The following is a 20475-nucleotide window of genomic DNA, read 5'->3' as shown; positions in this document are numbered from 1 at the left end:
GTAACCCAATAGTAGAGGTAGTCAATGGCTGTGGTGGCCACTGGATTCCTTTCTTCCAAACACACAGAGGCGTATTCTTCCTCAATATGCCTGAAGCTTGGGGTGGCCACCTGAGCTGCTTTGGCAAATTGCAGAAGTTTCAAATGCTAATTCATACTTTCCATTTTGGTTTCTTTTGTCTTCCCTCCACCACAGTGCCTAGCAACTTCTCATAAGGATCTCAGCTAGGGACAGACGCCACACGTGAGCCTTCAGCTGATCTGTAGCAGAAGTCTTTGTTGTTTGAACCACTGAGCTTTCCTTTTGTTATTTCTGTTTTTCCTGCACTCACAGACTCTAGCATGCCTCAAGGATGTAGGTGTTAGCTTTGCATTACTATAACAAAATGCCTGAGATAATCTTTCAGTGCTTTCAGATCCTGGTAGGTTGGCCCTATTGCATTGTGCCTATGACAGCACAGTGCATCTCAGCAGAAGTGCAGGCAAAGGTGGCCCCATTTGTGTCAGATGGCCAGAGGGAGTGGGAGGGTCAGGGCCAGGTCCCAACATCCCCTTTAAGAGCACATTCCCAATGACCTAACTTCCTCCAATGAGGCTCCACCTCTTAAAGGTTCCACTGCTTCCCAATAGCTCCAGAGGTTGATGACCAATCCTTTAACACATGGGCCTGTGGAGGACATTGCAGATCCAAACTGTAATAGAAGCCATGTCACCCATGCAAGATATTCTTATTATAACATGTGATTTCACACACTGTTTCTGAGCCCTTTTCAGAGGACAGGGACCAGTTTTAGTATTAGACAGGGCCATGAGAAACTATGTGGCATTCGGGCCCATCTGTTCAGATATTTAATAAGTTCCCTGCTAATTTACCAGAGACAAGCATCTTGGCTGAAGCTTCCCACCATATCTATCCTCCTCCAGGGGACCCTGGCTCACCCCTTTTACCAAGTCCCCTCAACAGTTGCTTTGTTCTCCCTTTTCCTGAAAGTCCTACTTGAGTACTCCTGCCACTAAACCTGGAAAATCTTAATGTCACCATAGGAAGCCTTGTTCTGACTTACTAGCTGCTTCCCCTAAACTATTACAGTTGGCTTGTATTCGTTCCACCTCCAAAGTGCTGAGCTTTGAAAACTCACAAGTCAAGAACTGCATCTCGGGGTCTGAGTTCTGCTGGATCCTCTATTCCTTTTAGGCAATGAATGAGGAATAAACTGAGCTTTCTGAATGGAACAAGGATCAAAGAGATGCAGTGAAATGTGGAGGGAGTGGCAACTGATACTTCAAAATGTTGTGATGTACATAAGTGTTTTGTCCAGTGATGACACTGAGAGTTAAAAACTGCCTCACTCAGGCTGGGAAGGTGGCTCAGCAGTAGACTGCTTGCCTGGCGCATGAGGTCCTGGGTTCCATTCCTAGCACCACATAAGCAGAAAAAGCCAGAAGTGGTGCTGCCGCTCAAGTGGTAGAGCGCTCGCCTTGAGCTGAAGAGCTGAGGGACAGCGCCCAGGCCCAGAGTTCAGGCCCCACAACCGACAAAACAAGAACAACAACCAAAAAACTGCCTCACTCAAAGGAACCCAACCACTGGCCTTTTAAGTCATCATGTAATCTCACTGGGCCCATTCGAATATGTCCTTGTCATAATGGTCATGCTTGCAACACTTCCTTGTGAGAAAGGATCTTGGATAAGGTATCTCTGCTAGAGACAGTAAGACCTTGAGAGCCAAGTCCACTTATTCAAACTCTCTACTTTGAGAAATCAATACCTGCAGGAAATAACTACCCAACTGTAATAATGATCATCTCACCCTACTTAAAGTTCCCTTTCCATTTCAGAATGTACAGTCTCATGCCAGCCCTTGAGATCTTGACGAGGATTCCCTGTCTGCCCTGGGCACATTTGAAAACCCCAAGTTACACATATAGATCTCATGGGTCTCCATGAGAAAACACAGCATAATCAAAGTCAACATCTGAGCAGCTATGATCTGCAATCACCAGCAAGGTCTGGAAGCTCTTCCTGCTGGTGTGTTGTAAAAGCAATTCACAACATAGCTCCTGGCACCACCTGATAACATTCATTTTGCTAACCCAGGTCTCCAGCACATTTCTGATTGTGGTACATGAAGACATGAACCATGTTAGGCGCTAGTGGCTCACTCCTACAATTCTAGCTACTGGAGGATGGCTCATCAGGCCACCAGGAAGAGTAGCTTTTTTTTTTTTTTTGTCGGTCGTGGGGCTTGAACTCTGGGCCTGGGCGCTGTCCCTCAGCTCTTCAGCTCTAGGCGAGCGCTCTACCACTTGAGCTACAGCGCCACTTCCGGTTTTCTGGTGGTTTATTGGAGATAGGAGTCTCACGGTCTTTCCTGCCCGGGCTGGCTTTGAACCGCGATCCTCAGATCTCAGCCTCCTGAGCAGCTAGGATTACAGGCGTGAGCCACCAGCGCCCGGCAAGAGTAGCTTTTTTATGACTTTTTTTTGCCATAAGCAAAAAGCTGGAGAGGCTGAGTTCAAACCCCAGTACTGGCACACATACATACACACAAAGTCAATCAACTCGATTCTCCCCTCTCCCCGCCCCCCCCCCGAAAACTCACAGCCTTGATAAACAAATCAGTGTGTCCTTCACTGGGACGCTCCCAAGATGCACCCAGCCACCCACGAGGAAACCAGGATGGAGCCTAGGCCACCACAGGGCACAGAGCCTGACAGGAGGCACAGCATTGGGGGCAGAGCAGGAGTTCTAGGACAGGGCTTCGGGGAGAACTAGCATAAGACATTGGGGGTGGGTCAGCCCGGGAAAGCAGGTGTCCTAGGGGCGGGGCTTCGGGGAGGGGCTTTCTGGGGGCGGGGCTTCTTGGGCGTGGCTATATGGGGTGTGTCTCGCGGGCGGGGCTTCTCGGGGCAGCTGGAATGAGACTCCGGGGGCGGGAGCGGAGACACGGCGCGGGGGTGGAGCAGTCATCGCGAGGTCTGGGCCTGGGAGCCTGAGGCTCACCGCCGGGCCCCGTCGCTGCTGTCGGGCCGGGGGCGGAGCCTGCGACCAGACGGGATCGGACGGCACCTTGGCGGTTCACTAGCCGCCATGGCCACCGTGGGCGGCCTGCGCGCCCTGCCCAGATGGCTCCTACGCGGCCGGTGGACCCCGCTCCCCGCCGGCCTGTGCAGCCGGGGGCTGGCCGGGCCCGGGAGGCCGGAGTCGGAGCCGCGGCCTACCAGCACGTGGCAGCGGGACGGCATCAGGTCAGCCCGCAGGCCGTGTGAGGGCTCCCCGGGGTCTGGGGGTGTGTGTGGGAGGGGCCGCCGCCCGGGGTCACGGCCCGGCAGTGGGTAACTGCCACGGCCGCCTCTGGCTGGTGAATGTCTTCCGGGGAGGAGTCCCTGTAGATCCAGTCTACAGGTGCCTGGACAGGAGCGGGGCCCACGGGACGATTGCCAGAGGAGCCGCCTGGGATGGGCCCCAGTGGCCCCCTGAATCCCCTAGGCACGAAGCCCAGTCTCTTGAGGACTGGAGGCCCTCGTGGACAGCCCGGGAGGACGCCCACCGCTGCCACGGCTTGGGAGGAAAAAACCTGCCACGCCTGGCCAGGCTCCAGGGTGGAGGCCGGCTGCGCTGAGCTGCTCCTGAGCTCACCCTCCGGGCAGGGGTGGGGGCAGGTAACCAGGCAGGCCGGGGACACCCTGTCCTGAGCTCTGCCCTTCGGCACCAACAACAAACCTACTCAAACAGACCCTAAGTGATTGGAATAAGGTTGGAAGGCTCCCAGCCCTGGGCAGGGCCGGCCCAGCCGTGATATTTCTTGGCCAGGGCAAGGGTACAAAAGGAGGTACATCTCCATATTTAAGAGTTACCAACCAATCAGGTAATGTTCTACTGTCACACCTACCAACTGTCCCATCTGGGATCAAGAAGGCCATATCTGACTTTTCAGTCCTCACTCTGCACCTTGGTGGTTTCAAAAACAGAAGGAGTAGAGCGAGCCTCTGGCCTGGGGCTTTCCCAAGCTCCCCCAGCCTCCTCCCATCCCCTGCACGCCTCCACCCTTCCTGCTGCCCTGCAAGGGCTCAGCACGCAGGTCTACTGACCGCCTATCCAGTCTGCCATGCCCCATCTGTCACCACGTTCTGCAGACTGCCTGGCCACACTGGGGCCCAGGGGTGTCCAGGGCCTCGTTTGCAGTGTGTTTTGGAATGGAGGTACAACTCTCCCCTTTGGGCTCCCTGTCATGAATAGGGACACCCCTGGAGGCAGGCCAGAGCCCTGCTCTGATAACTGGGCCCACACTGGGAACTTTCTTATCCCCCTCCTTTTTGGGTTTCTGTTTTTTAATGGTACTAGGTTTTTGATGTAGAGCCTTATGCTGACTAGGTTGGATCTCTACCACCTAACCACAGCTCCAGCTCTGCTTTTTGCTGATTATTTTTAAGATAGGGTCTTTTCCCCCCAGGTATGCATCTGAGCCTCTATCTGCCAACCAGGATCACAGGCACATGCCATTGTCCAGCTCCCCTTTTGCCTTTGCTTAGGTGGTACCCCAAGGAACTAAGCCTCCCAAGGAACTAAGATTACAAGTGGGACCTGCTGGCAGCTGCTTCTTGCCTGTGTTTAAAGGATGGTTCTGCTCTGTAAGCTGGTCATAAAATAAGTCTAGTGGCATGCACCTTTAATCCCAGCACTTGGGACACTAAGACAAGTGGATCCTGAGTTCAAAGCCAGCCAAGACTACAGACTGGACTACACGATGAGACCCCCTTGTCTCAAAAAAACAAAACAAACAACAAAAAGTCAGAAACCTGGCTCCAGGAATGGCACCCAGATGGCAAAAGATGGCAGACTGAGTCCTCTAGAATTAACCACGAATCGGTAAGGGAGGTGAAAGGGACCCACCTGTCATAAATGCTAAGAGCCATGTAGTGGGCTTGAGTGCCCTTTCCAAAGCTGTGCCCAGAACAACTATGGTGTTACATCCAAAGGGCCAGTTATGAGCTGAATGCTGTGCCTAGCACTTGGCACTTAGTGCCCCCAATTATTACAGTGATTTACAAGATAGACACTATTACCTCCATTCACAGTGAGGAGTCAGATTCAGAGAGGTGACAGCCCACTGGTGGTGTGGCCAGGAGTTAGGAGAGCAGAGCCCTCCTTGCTTCCAAAGCCACTCTCACCCTACTGTGCCATCTCAATGTCCTGTGCCACCCTGATGCCATGCCCATCTACCGTGGTGGGTGGAATTGGAGTGGGAGCTTTGAAACACATGCACTCAATCAGTGGATGCTTCCTGACTGTCACCTGTGTGTGGACATGGCGGTCCCTCACTTCATTGACTTTCTGGGAGTTTACAGTGGTGGTCTTCAGACAACTCATCGGGCACTTGCTCTATCCTTATGTCACATGCCCCCACGGTGGCCTCATCTGAAAGAAAACTTCTCTTTCAGATGTGAGGTGTTGGTGAAGGTCTGGGTACAAGCAAACTTTGAACCTCAACAGCCACCGGAAGAGCTCAGTCTCTGCCAGAGGGTTCGCCCAGGAGCAGAGTAAGGCAGGGAGAGACATCAAGAACCACTTTCAGGTTTTGACTTAGGCCACCAAGTGGTAGCTCAGAAGAGAGGAGCGATTTGGGGGGTGGGAGAGGGGGAAAGTAAGAGGTAAAGTTCGAGGCCAGCCAAGGTGGAGCATAGGGGAAAACGCAGCCATCCAGAGCTCAGGACCGCACACAGGGAGCCTTCTCACCACAGCCATGGGTGAAGTTGCCTGGGAGGAATATGTAGAGTGGGAAGAGGGCAAAGATGGACATAGAGGATCGTGGGCACAAATGTCAGGAAAAACATCCAGAGAAAGAAACCTGGAAGAGAAGGACTATGTTCCCTAAGGAGACAGATCCAGATGGCCAGTGGATTCGGCCCTGGCAGTTAGGAGTCAGCCAGTGAGATTCATTTGGTGGAGGGCTGGGAGGGGCAGCCAGTCTCTGGTGTTGATCGGTGAACTCAGCAATAGGGTGAAGGAGAGGAAGGCTCCAACAGTATGCAAAACATGATGCATCCCACACAGAAACAAGGCACTTCACAAGGCAAGGGCATTTAGACCCACTCCTTTTGCACAGTTTTGCCTAAGGCTTTAGAATGTAATTTGGGCTCAGGTCACCTGTGGAGAGGCGGCTCTTTGTGATTGCCACAGCAGGCACTCTCCTTGTTCTATGGAAAGCTTATAGACAGGTGTGTCACGCCACCTCCCCGCCAAATGGAGGTTCAGTGTCCAGCTGCAGATGAGCTCTGCAGCCACCTGCAAACAGTAGCAACGCTGACATGGTTTTCCAAAGAAAATGGTTGTTCTTATCACATTGAAATAAATTCAATCATCAAAGTTGTTTCCCTCTTCCCCCCACCAAACAAAGCAAAGAAACCATGGCACAGCATGCTACCCTAGCCAGCTGAGTTGACTACATAGCAATAAAGAGGAAGGCAGACGCGTGTGTAGGTAGAGACTGAGGGAGTATAAAATATAGAACAATAATCTGTGTTTGGTTCATTGCCCATTTCTTAAAACAGCAAAAATAAGACATTTTTATGGAAGGCAGTAAGAGCATAATGCAGGTTGTTTTATTCAGAATATGAGATACTTTAAGGTCGTGAACAAGCCTTCTGAATGCCTTTGGTAATGATATGTCCAGGAGAGATCTTTCACTGTATGGTTTGTCCTTCAGCAAACCTCCCATTCTTTTACAGAATCACAGGAGGCCACTGGGCACTGGTGGCTCATGCCTGTAATCCTGGCTACTCAGGAGGCTGAGATATAAGGACCAAGGTTAGAAGTCAGTGCAGGCAAGAAAGTCCATAGAACTTTTCTCCAAAAAGCTGGAAGTGGAGCTGTGGCTCAAGTGGTAGAGCACTAGCCTTGAGTGTAAAAGCTAAAGGAGAGAGTCCAGGGCCCAAGTTCAAGACCCAGTACTGGCACAAAAAAAAAAAAAAGCAAAGGGATTACAGGAGGTAATTATTGTAAGATAAAAATGCTGTCATATATACATACTGGTTGATGCACTGGTTGATTGCTACCTTTGGGGTGAATGGGAGGAGATTTGGGGGAGTATATTTTACTCTTGGTTCCTTTCCTGACCTCATCTGAACAACAAGGCCAGGAAGTAAGTTGAAGGTAGGCAGTGTTTGTCAGATCCACTGGTGCCTGCCACTGTCACCTGACTTACATCCCCTCTAGGCAGAGGTAACCTGGAGATAGCAGCCAGGTTTCTGATGGAGATGGGGGTCTTAGGTGGGGGGAAGGGGGATAGATAGAGGGGAAGAAGGAAGAGAACCAAATCAAAGAGTAAGGAAGAAAAACCAGCCTGCCTCTTGAGTCGTCTTTTCCTTGGTTTGACTTAGCTGCAACTCCAGATTGTTGACAGACCTTCTAAATCAGTAGCTTTCTTCTTGCTTTTCTAATAACTCCCCAATTAGAGGACTTGCAGGGGTCCCTGCTTGTTTTGACTGGTGCATGACCCGGGGACTATAAAATGTTTTTCACAGGAACATTGTCTTGAGCAATCCCAAGAAGAGGAATGCGCTGTCACTCACCATGCTGAAATCTCTCCAAAATGACATTCTTCACGAAGCGGAAAGCAAAGATCTGAAAGTCATTGTCATTTCAGGTATTTATCTGATTTCTAGCCTGTGTTCTGCAGGGCCTAGAAGAAGTTTCTCAAGAATTCTTTAGTTAATGGGAGCATTCCCTTACTTAACCGGAGAACTCATCTAAACTCTTTTGAAGAACATTTGTTTTGGAAAACTTGTGTCATTGAGGACTTGGTCCTGACACTGTGCACGTTGTGCAAGTTGTGGCAAAGAGGGTGAAAACAAAGTTCTTCCTTTTTGGTAGATATTAAACATGGCGGCATTTTGCTGTGCTGGTCTCATTAAAATCAGAGATGGGGCTAGAGCTCAGTGTACAGTACTTGTCTAACATGAGTGATCCTTGGCACCTCAAAACAAAGCAAACAAAACATGTATCAAGTTTTTCATGGACCTTGTAAAATGGGATTAATAGTTAACCTTTTGGTAAGTGGTCAGCCAGCTCCTGCGTCTTTGGCATTTGATGGATGTTTCTTTGTTGTTCTCCCAAACTTTGCCCCCGATACCTGCACGCTCTCTATTTCTCTCTCTCTCTTTTTTTAATGTGCCAGTTCCAGATCTTGAACTTAGGATCTTTACACGCTTACCTAGCCTTTACGCTCAGGGCTAGTGCTCTACCACTTGAGCCACACCTACTTTTCCAGAAGTTTGCTGGGTAACTGGAAATAAGAGTCTCTCTAACTTGTCTGCCTGAGCTGGCTTCAAACCTCAATCCTCAGATCACAGCCTCCTGAGTAGCTAGGATTACAAGGCATTACGCCCAGCTTTCAGGCTCATCTTTAACCGTGTCAGAAGTGGGTATATTTTGCCATTGTTTTTATTCAAAGAAGAATGTTTACAGAGTTATCTTTTCATGTGATGCTAGGGGTGCTATAAATAACGGTAAGGTCAGCATCTTCAAGCACTCCACCCTGAGAACATAAGGAATGATCTTCTGTGATACCTTGTTTGGTTGTTGGTTTAATTTAAGGACCTGAGTTTTCTGGAGTCAGACTCTCTCAGTAGTGCCTTCTTAGCAATGGCTAAGCAGATTTTTTTTTCAACTTAAACAGTGAAGGAAAAGAAAACAGAACTAGTAGGACATAGCAGCTAGGTGAAGTGTAACCTGGTTACAGCAAAACCCACTAAGTTAACTAGCCAATTTCCTCGCTTGTAAAAAGGGTACTATTTCCTGTTAACTACCGCAAGGCTGAGAGTGGTGGTTCATGCCTGTAATCCCAACTGCAACAGGAGGCAGATGGAGGAAGATGGAGGCTGAGGTTGTTGGCCCAAGCAAAAAAACAAACAAACTCAAGGCTCAGGCAAAGCACTCCCAGCTTCAGTCTGAAAGCCTTGCTACTTGGATGGTAGAAATCAGGAGGAATGCAGTTACACACCAACCCAGGCAGAAGGGAAGACCCTGTCTCAAAAATAACCAGAGTCAAAAGGGCTGGGGGCGTGGCTCAAGGGGTAGAGCATCTGCCCAGCAAGCATTAAGGACCTGAGTTCAAACTAGGGGGAAAAATGGTGGGAGTGATGGGAGGAGAGGGGTGTGAGAAAACGTTATCAGTGTAACCGTAGAATGGCGACAGTGACACCAGCCACACCTTTAATGCTCTCCTTTATAAAAGAAAGACCTGTGGCAGCTGGTTCTGTTCACTTACCTTCCTGATTCACCCCCATGCTGTGCATGGTGGCCTGGTGGATTTCAGCGGACCTAAAGGAGTCCATTTACTTAGGCTACACTGAGTCCAAAATCAAAGCAAGAGAGTAGAGGGACAGCTGTGTAAAACACACCTTCTCCCTGGCCCGGGCCCTCTTGCGGCACTACACCCTGACACGAGTTCCCAGCAGGGAGTCTCAGCGCGTAGATGCTTCCCTCCCTGGAGTTTTCATCACAGAGTTCTACCAGACCTGGAGTTACTCCAGAGTTACTCCGGTCAAAAGCGGGCAGTAACGTCCGCCCCGTGCCCAAAGCATCAATGGAGTGGGTTATGGACTCTGCCTTGGAAATGAGCCTCCCCTTCTGCTGCTGACACCTTTTTCTTCTCTTTTTCCACTGGAAACATTGGCAGCCGAGGGGCCTGTATTTTCCTCTGGTCATGATTTAAAGGAACTGACGGAGGAGCAAGGCTGTAATTACCATACTGAAGTGTTCCAGACGTGTTCTGAGGTAAGCCAGGATGAAGGGCAGCAAACAGTACAGGTAGGAAGCCCTCATTGTTTTACATTCTGGGCTTAGCTTCCTGCTTTACAGATAAGGTTTTGCCACAAGGCTTAGCTACAGAAAACTCTGTGGCTCCCTGGCAGGTTCTCCATCCAAGCAGTTCCTTGGCTTGTATGTTAACAAGTGGCTGGTGCAGAGACTCAGATCTGTAATCCTAGCTCTTTAGGAGACAGGGATTGGGAGGATTGAAGTTCTAGGCCAAAGAAGTTCTGGGCGACCCTATTGCAAAAAACGAAACTGGGCATGGCGGGGCACACCTGTCATCCCAGCAGGATGCCTAAAACACAGGCATCACCATCCAGGCTGGCAAGGGCAAAATGTAAACACCTATCGCACAAATAACCAGAGCAAAACAGTCTGCCATGTAATCACAAAGCCCTGGATTCAAACCACAGTAATTAAAAAAAAAAAAAAAAGTGCCCATGGGACTGGATTTGTAGCTCAGGGTAGAATATTTGGCTGACATGTGCAAGGCCCAGATTTGATTCTCAGGTTGTCTCACACACACACACACACACACAAACACACTTGTCAGATTCTCAAGATAGTCCACACACTCCTCAAAAAGAAAAGTCTATTGTATAATAAACAGAGTAGCTTTTAAATATAGTCATGAGAATAGAGATTTTACCAATGAGGATCGGCTCTGAGTAAATATGTGGTTAGCTAATTTCCTCATTGGAAACATCACCGAGTGAACTTACACGTATACATATCCAGACAGCATAGCGGCTCCACACCCGGCTACGGGGCTTACACACAGCAGAGCCTAACATATCCATAGTCCTGCTGAACAGAACTCCATCAGATTCAATCCAACACAAGAGACAGTGGTACAAGTAAAAGAAGAGGTGACCTTGAGCTGTCTGAGGCTGTCAGCTGCCCTAACAGAATACATTTCTTTTTGTAGGAAACTTTCTTTTTAGTAAGTGGAAGGACCACACACTGAGGAGCTGAGGTTATAGCTGAGTGGTGAGCATGTTATTTAGCATGCTTGAGGCCCTGGGTTCAAAGCCTGGCACTAAGTAGTATAGTGTAGTACAGGTATCAAGGACTGCCACCTATTATCCTTGTTGAAAATGATGTGCTGTACATAATCACATTGTTATACCTCCTTATGCCTGGCAACACAGCAGATTTGCTTACCCAGCATCACCACAAACAATGCAGCAATAATTGCTGGCACCATTGGCTGACACTTAACTTGAGGTACTCAAGAGGGTGTGATCTGAAGGATAGCAGTCTGAGATCAGCCTGGGCTGAAAAATCCAAGAGATTCCATCTTCAAATAACCAGCAAAAAAACAACCAGAGATGGAGGCATGGCTCAACTGGTAGAGTACCAGCCATGAGCAAGCAAGAGTGCAAGACGCTGAGTTCAAGCCCCGGTACCATAGGAATTTCTCCCCTCCATTATAATCTTGGAGGAATGCCCTGGAAAAATGTAGTTTGCACTTGACTAAAACGTTACTCAGCGGGTGATTGGATAATTAGTTATTGTAGAGAAAAGCTAACTAATATCAAAGGTTTATTAGGGTAAAAGCTAGATTTCTAAGGCAAGAATCTTCAAATCAATGAAGGTCATTTTCTCTGAATTGCTGTCTTGATTTGGAAAAGCCCAGATGTAGTGCATATCTCCACTCCCTCCTTGCGAAGGTCCAAAGAGCAATAATTTAGAAATTGAAGTTGCCATAGCAACACAATCTGTTTAGTGTATCATAAAAAAAAAAAAAAAGTAAGCTGCAAAAATAAGTTAGGGTTCTGACAATTTATGGTGGCAGGGGTCTCTGCGTGCCAGTGGCTCTGTTTAGGGAACTTTGTCGCTAGTGAGGACAGCGGGGTGTCCCCCACCTCCCCATTTTAATAGAATTGGGAGAGTAGGCAGGGTTGCAATTTGAGAAGTAATTACTAAGGAAATTGCCTTCAAGTCCCTTTCCTACCTTAATTTTTCAAGGAAGCATCAGATACCAATTTCAGACTTTAACATGATGGCTTCCCATAGACACAGGAGAAAAGAATTATTTGTGAAGCACTTTGGTTGCTCCCCAGAGACAAAAATCTATCTGCCTTGTTCTTCCGCAGGGCGCCGGGGAAGAAGCGGCCAGAGGGGGAGAGGTGGGGGGGGGGATCGCTTTCCTGACAGAGCCGGGCTCTGACCCGCTGCAACCCCTGGACTCCTTGCAGGCTGCAGGTCCTTGTGGCCCCAATGGGATCCTTCCTCGGGGTGTTTTCAGAGAAACCAAATTACAGTCTGCTTCAGAGCAGATGCTCAGTATGTGTGCGTGCCTTGGCGTTCCTCTCATCCTTCTGTCATAGACCTGATGAACTAACACATACGAAAAGAGTCTGGTCACAGATACTGCCGTGCTTCCCTGCGCTGTGCTTCGTCCTGCAGGTGATGATGCTGATCCAGAACCACCCGGTCCCCATCATCGCCATGGTCAACGGCCTGGCCACAGCTGCCGGCTGTCAGCTGGTGGCCAGCTGCGACCTTGCGGTGGCAAGCGACAAGTCCTCTTTTGCCACTCCTGGGGTGAACATCGGGCTCTTCTGCTCCACCCCTGGCGTGGCCTTGGGCAGAGTGGTACCCAGAAAGGTAACTTAAACTTCCCTCAGACCCTTTTCTAGACTCTGTCCTCCGAGGTCCTGAGGTTTCAGAAAGAGCTGATTGAAAGTACCATGTGTATCAGTGTGCCCTCTCGAGTCAAGCACAGAACAGCCAGCTGCCCCCCCCTCCAGCTGGCAGTTTGTGAACACAGGCATTTCAATCCTGCACGCTCCTCAGTTATGACTCGCTACTGGTTTTGACTTGCTTTCTTAGAGGCATGATACTCTGGCAATCTTATTTGATCCGAGGCACAGTTCCATGGCACTGAATGGTTGCCCATGAGGTACAGCAGCGTGCTGACACAATGCCAATAGCAAGAAGTGGGGATTGGACCGCTGGCTAACCACTTGTCCATAATCCTTCTTCTGGAAAGGATTTTAAGTAGCTGATTGACTGTGTTAGGTTCACAATGGCTGGATTTCAGGAACATGAATATCTCATGAGTGGGATGCTGAATCTACCCAGGGAAGAACCATGTTACAAAGTTATCTTGTCATGAATACAGAGAAATCCATTTTTGTATACAGTTTTCTTCTTTCCTCTGACATCAGAGAATAGTATTATTCCCTTGCATGGAAGCCATCGGCATCCTTGTTCTAGCTAGCAGAAGGGCATCCTTAGTCTCAGTGGGAAATCCTGAAGCAGGCAAAATCATATATGCAGCAAGTAAGGAAGTGGCTTTTTAGGGCCAGGTACGATGGCACATACCTGTTGTTCTAGCTACTTGAGAGTCAGAGATAGGAGGATGTGGTTTGAAACTAGCCCAAGCCAAAAACAAACAAACAAAAACAGGGGGAAAAAACCCTTATAAAGATCCTATCTCAAAAACCAAGCTGGCATGGTTAGTACATGTCTGTAATTCTAGACTTTGGAGAGGCAAAGGTAGGATCAGGTCGGGACTCGCCAGAGAGAAAAGCACTAGTCTCTATCTGAAAAAGCAAAAATGACTGACTGGGGTTGTGGCTCTAATGGGTCAGTATTTCCAAAAGGAAGAGGAAAAGGAAAAGGAAAGGAAAGGGAAACTGCTTTCTAGAATATGTTATCTATTTTAGCAAGAACTAGAAAAATGATTAGTTTCTCACATGCCTAAGGCCTAAATGGAATGCACTCAAAGCAATCAAGCAGTCGGGCCACCAGGTTTCGGGAAGGACAACTTTATTTTGTACTCCCTCCTTGTCAGTTCATTTAAAAATGGAACTTTACAGACCAACACCCCCAACACACACATTTCTGAAAGTGGGCTCCACACTGCAGAAGGTGACAGCCTGCTAAAATGTCTTTCAACACAAGGGCTGTTTTTTGTTGGGCCAAGATAGATATTCATCTTAAATACACAGACATTTCTTACTGGAAGTACAGCTCACGTGGTAGCAGAGTCGGCCTCACAAGTGCAAGGCCGAGTCCGAACGCAGGTACTGCCTTAAAAGAACGAAAAGGATGGGGCTGGGAAGGTGGCTCAGTGGTAGAGCGCTTGCCTTGCATGCCTGAGGCCCTGGGTTCAATTCCTCAGCACCATATAAGCAAAAAGAAGAAAGCCAGAAGTGGCGCTGTGGCTCAAGTGGTAGAGCACTAGCCTTGAGCTGAAGAGCTGAGGGACAGCACCCAGGCCAGAGTTCAGGCCCCATAACTGGACCCAAAAAAAAAAAAAAGAACGAAAAGGAACCAGAGAACTCAGTCACTATTAAGAAACTTGAAATCAAGGTTTCTTAGAATTGATTCTTAGAAACTTAGCACTATATCTATCATATTTATCAAAATTTAAACTTGGCTTTGAGAAGATTAGGAAATGTGAAAAAACTTAGGTCTTAAAGTAGCCTAAATCTCAGCGCCACCTCACATAATTGTCCAGTGGGACAGATGAGGGGACGGGGACAAGGACATTGTAAGAACTGAGGACAGTTTTGTCAAGAACAGGCTTCATCAAAAGATGAACAAAGAGCCTTCCCGATTGTCCTACTCAGGTTAAGAATATGGTTTGAGGTGAATAGTAATGGCTCATTAGTAATGATCAGCTTATCAATAAAGGGGATTTGGTAGAGGAATGATATGTCAAAACTTAAGCCTCAGCCAGGAGTCTAGATCCACAGTACTGACCCATGTGGCCTGCTTAGGGGGGAAACAGGATCCATAAAGCTCTCAATCTGTACAAAAGCCTGTCATACCTGCCTGTCATACTACGCACAGGTCCAAGTACGTGCATGGCATGGATATACCCCATGGTCAGCCACAGAGCCACAAGCAGGTGCTTTTGTAAACTAGCCTGGACAGACAGGAAGTCAGCCCTTGTCTCGAAGGCTACCACATGTGTAGGCCTTCACTGCCCCCTGCTGGTCACTTGAGAAACTGCTTGTCCAGCCCTATTCAAGCTGGCAGAGCCTGACCACCAGTGATTTCCTCATTTCACAGTGTTTCTCTTTTCACACGAGTTAAATAATGCATGTCCACTGCCACATGGACTTCCCTGCCTGGTGCAGCTGCCCCCTCCCCAGGACAAGCTGACCTGACAGAGCCAGTGGCTGGGGGCCTGGAGGAAAACCAGAACCCTTGTTCTACCTATTTCCCTATTTCTAATCTGTGTGTCTGTCCAGTCTTCTTTCCTGCTAGTCTAACTTAAACAGAGATGGCTTTCCAAGCTGGAAAGTGTGCTAGGCAGGTCCTTGCTGCTCAGAGCACTTCCCTGACTAGGGTGAAATCCAGTTTGGGGCCTGCCACACACCTGTGGCAGACTCACACTAATCGTGTGACCGGCAGGATGTGGAGAGCACCTCTGAGAGAACACACAGGTGTCGGGGAGGAGTTAGAAGGCAGGACTCTCTACCAGCGGGCTTTTCCTCCCCAGGGAGGCCTGCAGGGCCGTGTGTGTGTGTGTGTGTGTGTGTGTGTGTGTGTCTGTGTGTGTCTGTGTGTGTGTGTGTGTGTGTGTGTATGTTTGGGCACAGGTGTGTTCATGGCTCTTGCTTCCTGCATCTCCTCACGCCACTGCCCATGCAGACAAACACCACAGGTCTCCTGCCCCCAATGCTCCTGCTGATAGAGGTTCACCAAAGCTATGGCCTTGGCACTGGGAGGCAGGGCTTTGGGTGTGGCTAGGTTAAGGTTGGAGCCCTCGTGCTGGGATTCATTCCTTTTTTAAGGGACCCCGATGGCTGCCTTGCCTGTTTTGTCCCATGTGAGGACCTTTGTCCCAGTGGCTGCCTCAACCTTGAAAATCCAGAGTTAGACCCCAAATTTCCTGGGGTCCCACATGTCAGAAAACAGCATGGCACAGGAACTGAGCTCTTTGGATCATCTTTGACCATCTTCAGGGTAGACATAAGCTTTAAGAATCAGGGCAGGGAGTGAAAGGTAGACATACTTATTAACCAGGCCTAGTCCCAGGTAGCCAGGGTTGGTGACAGGTTGGCCTGGAAGTTGATTGTCTCAGGATAGGTCAGGAGGGGCCTGGATGACCACACAATCTTAGACCTGGCTCTCTGAGGGTTCTAGAGAAATTGTTGTCACTGTCATCTCTTGAGGGGTGTAATCTGGCTTCCAGGAGTCCATGTCTCCTGCTCTCCCATGCTGGGGAATGCTGTGGCCCCAAGTGATTGCCCACCTCTGGGGGTGGTCTGTCCCGGGAGGTTCACTGTTGCTTGGGGGTGGTTTCAGTCTCTCCTTGTGAAGATGTTATCAGTCGCTCCTGTCTGCCCTGGAATCCAAGGTGATTTAAAGTGACTCCAGAGAATAGCTTAGAGCAAAGACACACAAAAAGGAGGGGAATGTTACCCTTTCTCCTGTTTTTAGTTAATTTGTGAGCCCAATAAGGAGTCCATGCTTTTCACAATTTTCCATCCTCCGTCTATATGGTATTTTGTTATAGCAGCCAGAATGGACTGTGCCCATCCAAGAGATGGAAAGAGTAACTGCAGTACTGTCCGTGGTTCCGACATGGGTGTGACACATGTGTGACATGCGCAGTGACCCTTCTGTCACCGCTCAAAGCCAACCTCATAGAGTCACAAATACAGTTGGAATAGAAATGTTAATATTAGCCACCACCTTTATTAGGCACTTATTGAATATCCAACACTGTATCATAAGCTCTCCGTCTATTTTCTCTAACCATCACTATAGGAGGAGAGGGGTCCCATTTGCAGATGAGGAGACAGACTCTGAAAGGTTGTATAATTTATCAAAGGTGTTAAGTTAGTAACTAGCAGGCACAGGGCTGGGACTCCGGTATGCCTGACTTCAAGCCACGAGTTCTTCCTAACTGCTCATCTGACATCTGAGTTAGACCACAGCCTCAAATCCGTTTCATTATGTTTGATGTAGTATCCTTGGGAAAAAAAAAACCAAGCATTAAATTACCAACTTTTTGGGGTGACCCAAGGGGTGGCACCCTGAAAGGCAGCATGAGCTTTTAAATAGGGAGAAGGTGGGGGTATATTTCCTTCTCTTTCATCTGAAGTCTCTGGAGATCATACTACATAGAAACTCAAATACTAAGTAAAGCTCATGCTAATTAGTAACTGGTTTCTTTTCCTAAGAAATGTCATTTGTGTATCTGTCTTGACAAAATCCATATAAGTCAATATAGTACTAAATAACCTGACCCCCACCCCTCAGCCCCAGGCAGACAGGGAAGCTGCTGCTGCTCAGAGAGGAGCGTGAACTTTATGGTAGAAAGCCAAAGGCACGGCCAGAACCTAGTCCAGGCCTTGCCGTCCTTGACCCTGTTCAGGCAGAGCTTCCTTTCCTGAGCAATCCTAATTCTGCTAAGACTTTGTTGAGCTTGTGAGCTAAAGGCAAAGCACTGGCTTACTAATACACTGAGTGTCCTTCAGCCACCCAAGTTTTGTCCCCAAACTGGAAGAGGATGATGGCACACCACCATTGTACTTTAATTACTAAGGAAGCCCCTGGCTCTTTTCTCTCTCTGGTGTCCATCTAGGCCTGACCCTCAACCAGCCAGCCACCTCACCATCTGCCCAGTTCCTTCCTCCTCTTTCCTCTTGACTTCTTGTTATTGACAAGCTGACATTGGTGGGACACAGGCGTAGGTTTGAGAAGGGACTGCAGAGGTCAGAGCAGACTCCAGGCCTGATATCCAGCAGTGGCCCCAGACAGGATTTCAAAGGCCAGAGAGGAAGGTCTTCCCTCAGCCACAGGGTGGTGCAGGGCAGGGCCAAGCCCTTCTGGCTCATCAGTATCCCACTTCGCAGTAGATTCCATCACTTCACACCAAATGGAAAGAGGATGGGTGGGCAGATCTAAAAACACCTCCTGACAATGATTGGGGTAAGTAAACCTTGTGTAACTGATAATAAAAAGATGTTCACACCAAAAATGGTGAATCCCAGAGCAGGAGGGACTTGGCTAAAGCATGTGGTCCGTCCATTGCCTTTGGCAAGGCTGCATATAACTACGTTCTGGGAAGATGAGCAGCTTTCATCTTTTATAGTAATCTGATGGGCGGTGACGTCTGCACATAGATGTCCTTGTAGTCATTTCTATTGCATCTGACATGCCAACGTGCCGCAGCTCTAGTTGGCTGTTCTTCGCAGCATCTGGGAGGCAGTCACATAGTCCTGCTGAGGATGAGAGAGAAAGCAACATGCTCAGGACCTGGGCTCAGGCCCACTCCCTGCCCCTGCCCGTGGAAACATGAACCCCAAAGGACTTAACACTGAAAACACCTTGGGACCTTTGGAGTCCTGTGACTCCAAATATTACCAGACTCCAATGAGTGCTTTATAAATGTGACCAGGAGAGACAGAGGACAGGAAAAGAAAATGAGGGGGCTGAGAAAGGCATCTACCAGAACAAGACATCAGAGAAGGGGGACTGGACCTACTGACCAATCACCAGCCTGGACCGCAAATCCCAAGTCCCACTGCCTGGGAGTGATGAAATGCCTGCCTGTGTCTGCTAAGGGAAGTCTCTGGGGGTCATAGTTCATAGAATCTTCAGATGTTACAGTTTCCTGGTGCTAGCTCTGATCCATTCTGAGCTACCTTTGCAAGTCACTTGCGGTCTGATGGCTCCGAGCGATGAAGGAATCGGCAGAGGGATGTCTAGGAAGGGGTGTTCTTTCATGCTACATTCGGTGTAGGGGCATGGCCACTTCCTGCCATGTGATCTACGGGAATTCCGCTAGAGTCAGCTGTGTTACCAGAAGAAAAAGAGCCCCTGGCAGGTTGTGGTGCCTGTCTCCACCTTGGCTTCTGCTCTGTGCCAGCTGACGTGACAGACTCTCTGGATGCCAGAGAGCGAATGGGAGGGGGGGAGGGGGTGGCAGGGGGGAGGCCCCTGCACCATGTGCACGGGTCTCTAGGGAGCTGCCCTGCCAACCATCTGTGTCCAGAGAGGCCAGTGTGAATTATAGACTGAAGCCTGGGGTGCAGCAGCCTGCAGAACTGAGGACCCATGGAGAGGGAGGGGGCGATGCCCCTGCCTGAGGGCTTGACCTCTGGCGGGTGGGGTGGAAGGTCGAGGCGCCCCCACCCCGCCGTCTCTCACCCACCTGTGACAGTCCTGCCAGGCTCTGCGGTCTCTAGGAGTCACGTCTTCTGATCCCCTTTGCTCCCAGAAGGACGATCAGGCCGTTGAGCTGGCCTCGGTGGGCGTGCCTCCTTGGGGGAAGTGGCTTCTGAGGTGGTGGCGGGAGGCGGCGGCCGCGCTGTGGTGACATTCACAGGGGCCTCTCCTAAGATGGGCCGCTGTCCCGCACTTGGCCCTGGGAAGAGGCGGATGGAATCTCCCGCCCCAGGTGGGCCGTTGATCAGATCTGCGGAGATGCACTTCCCCTTCTGGGCTACTCGAGTGTCCTTGGCGCTCAGAAAGATCCAATCTCATCTCTGGCAGGAGGCCAGGTGTTGATGTCGAGACTGGGGCTGGTAGATGACAGGAGGAAGCGACACCTGGGTGGAGGTGCAGTGGAGTGGGGAGAGGGACATGGGGGGGCTGTGGGATAGGAAGAATGCCTTCATGACCTGGCCTGACTCCTCCCTCAGGTGGCCTTGGAGATGCTTTTTACCGGAGAGCCCATTTCTGCTCAGCAGGCCTTGCTCCATGGGCTTCTCAGCAAAGTCGTGCCGGAGGAGCGGCTGGAAGAAGAGACCATGAGAATCGCCAAGAAGATCGCCTCCTTGAGCCGTCCTGTGGTGTCTTTGGGCAAAGCCATCTTCTACAAGCAGCTGCCTCAGGACCTTAGAACAGCCTACTGTCTCACCTCCCAGGCCATGGTGGACAACCTGGCCCTGCGGGACGGGCAGGAAGGGATCAAGGCATTCATCCAGAAGAGGAAGCCCATCTGGTCACACTGAGCCCATGTGTGGGTAGACAGGTGGGGCAGTGGGCAGTGCCAGGTCACCCCCAGCCTTAACCTCCAGACTCTGTCACACCACTGCCTCTTGGCTGTGACAGAGAGACAGCCCGCTGTCAAAGCACTGAGGTGGTCTAGGGGAAAAGCCACAGTTCCAAAGGGAAGGGCCCAAAGAGCATATGAAGTAAGGTCCAGCTTCAAGATGGCGGCCACTGGAGTGGGCCACTGGGGCGGAAAGCCTGGCATCTCACGTGCTCTTTCCCAGCACCCTGCATGGGGGACCGCCACCCGCACATAGAAGGTGACAGCCCACAGAGGCATGAAGGAAGGGTGCCAGCCTGACCCATCGTGTCCTCTTAGGTAGCTCAATCCTGATTGCTCATGACAGGTGACACATTTCAAATCTCCATGAGATGCTGGCCACCCTGAAAATCTTAGTTCCATCAGGGAATAATCACACCTGTGCCTTTGGAATAAGCTTATGTGATTTAAATAAATTCAATGTGTATAGAGACTGAGCATTTGAGCTTTCCAGACTATGTTAAGGGGGAAAAAAGTCCATGAACACTTTGTATGACCACTCTGATGGACATAACAATATGTGCCCCATCTTCTCCAGTGACGGTCCTGGCCTCCAGCTTACAGTGACGGGAATTCTGGGTAAAAGCAGGAGACACCTTCTTCCCACTGAGGGTCGCCCTCCATGCATTTCCCAACTGTGCTCGGCTTCT

At 49.7% G+C, this 20475-nt stretch overlaps 1 protein-coding gene across 1 annotated transcript; it reads left to right on the top strand.

The window, feature by feature from the left end:
* Nucleotides 1–2987: 2987 nt before the first annotated feature.
* Nucleotides 2988–20258, top strand: Echdc3 (enoyl CoA hydratase domain containing 3). Its single transcript, XM_013014754.1, has 5 exons — nucleotides 2988–3248; nucleotides 7524–7645; nucleotides 9680–9777; nucleotides 12226–12426; nucleotides 19434–20258. The coding sequence occupies exons 1-5, from the start codon at nucleotides 3091–3093 to the stop codon at nucleotides 19743–19745; spliced, it is 891 nt and encodes a 296-aa protein (XP_012870208.1). The 5' UTR covers nucleotides 2988–3090; the 3' UTR covers nucleotides 19746–20258.
* Nucleotides 20259–20475: the final 217 nt, after the last annotated feature.

The sequence above is a fragment of the Dipodomys ordii genome, unplaced genomic scaffold (genome assembly GCF_000151885.1).
Source record: "Dipodomys ordii isolate 6190 unplaced genomic scaffold, Dord_2.0 Scaffold24, whole genome shotgun sequence".
NCBI classification, from domain to species: Eukaryota; Metazoa; Chordata; class Mammalia; order Rodentia; family Heteromyidae; genus Dipodomys; species Dipodomys ordii.
This window is presented reverse-complemented; position numbering and strand designations above follow the sequence as displayed.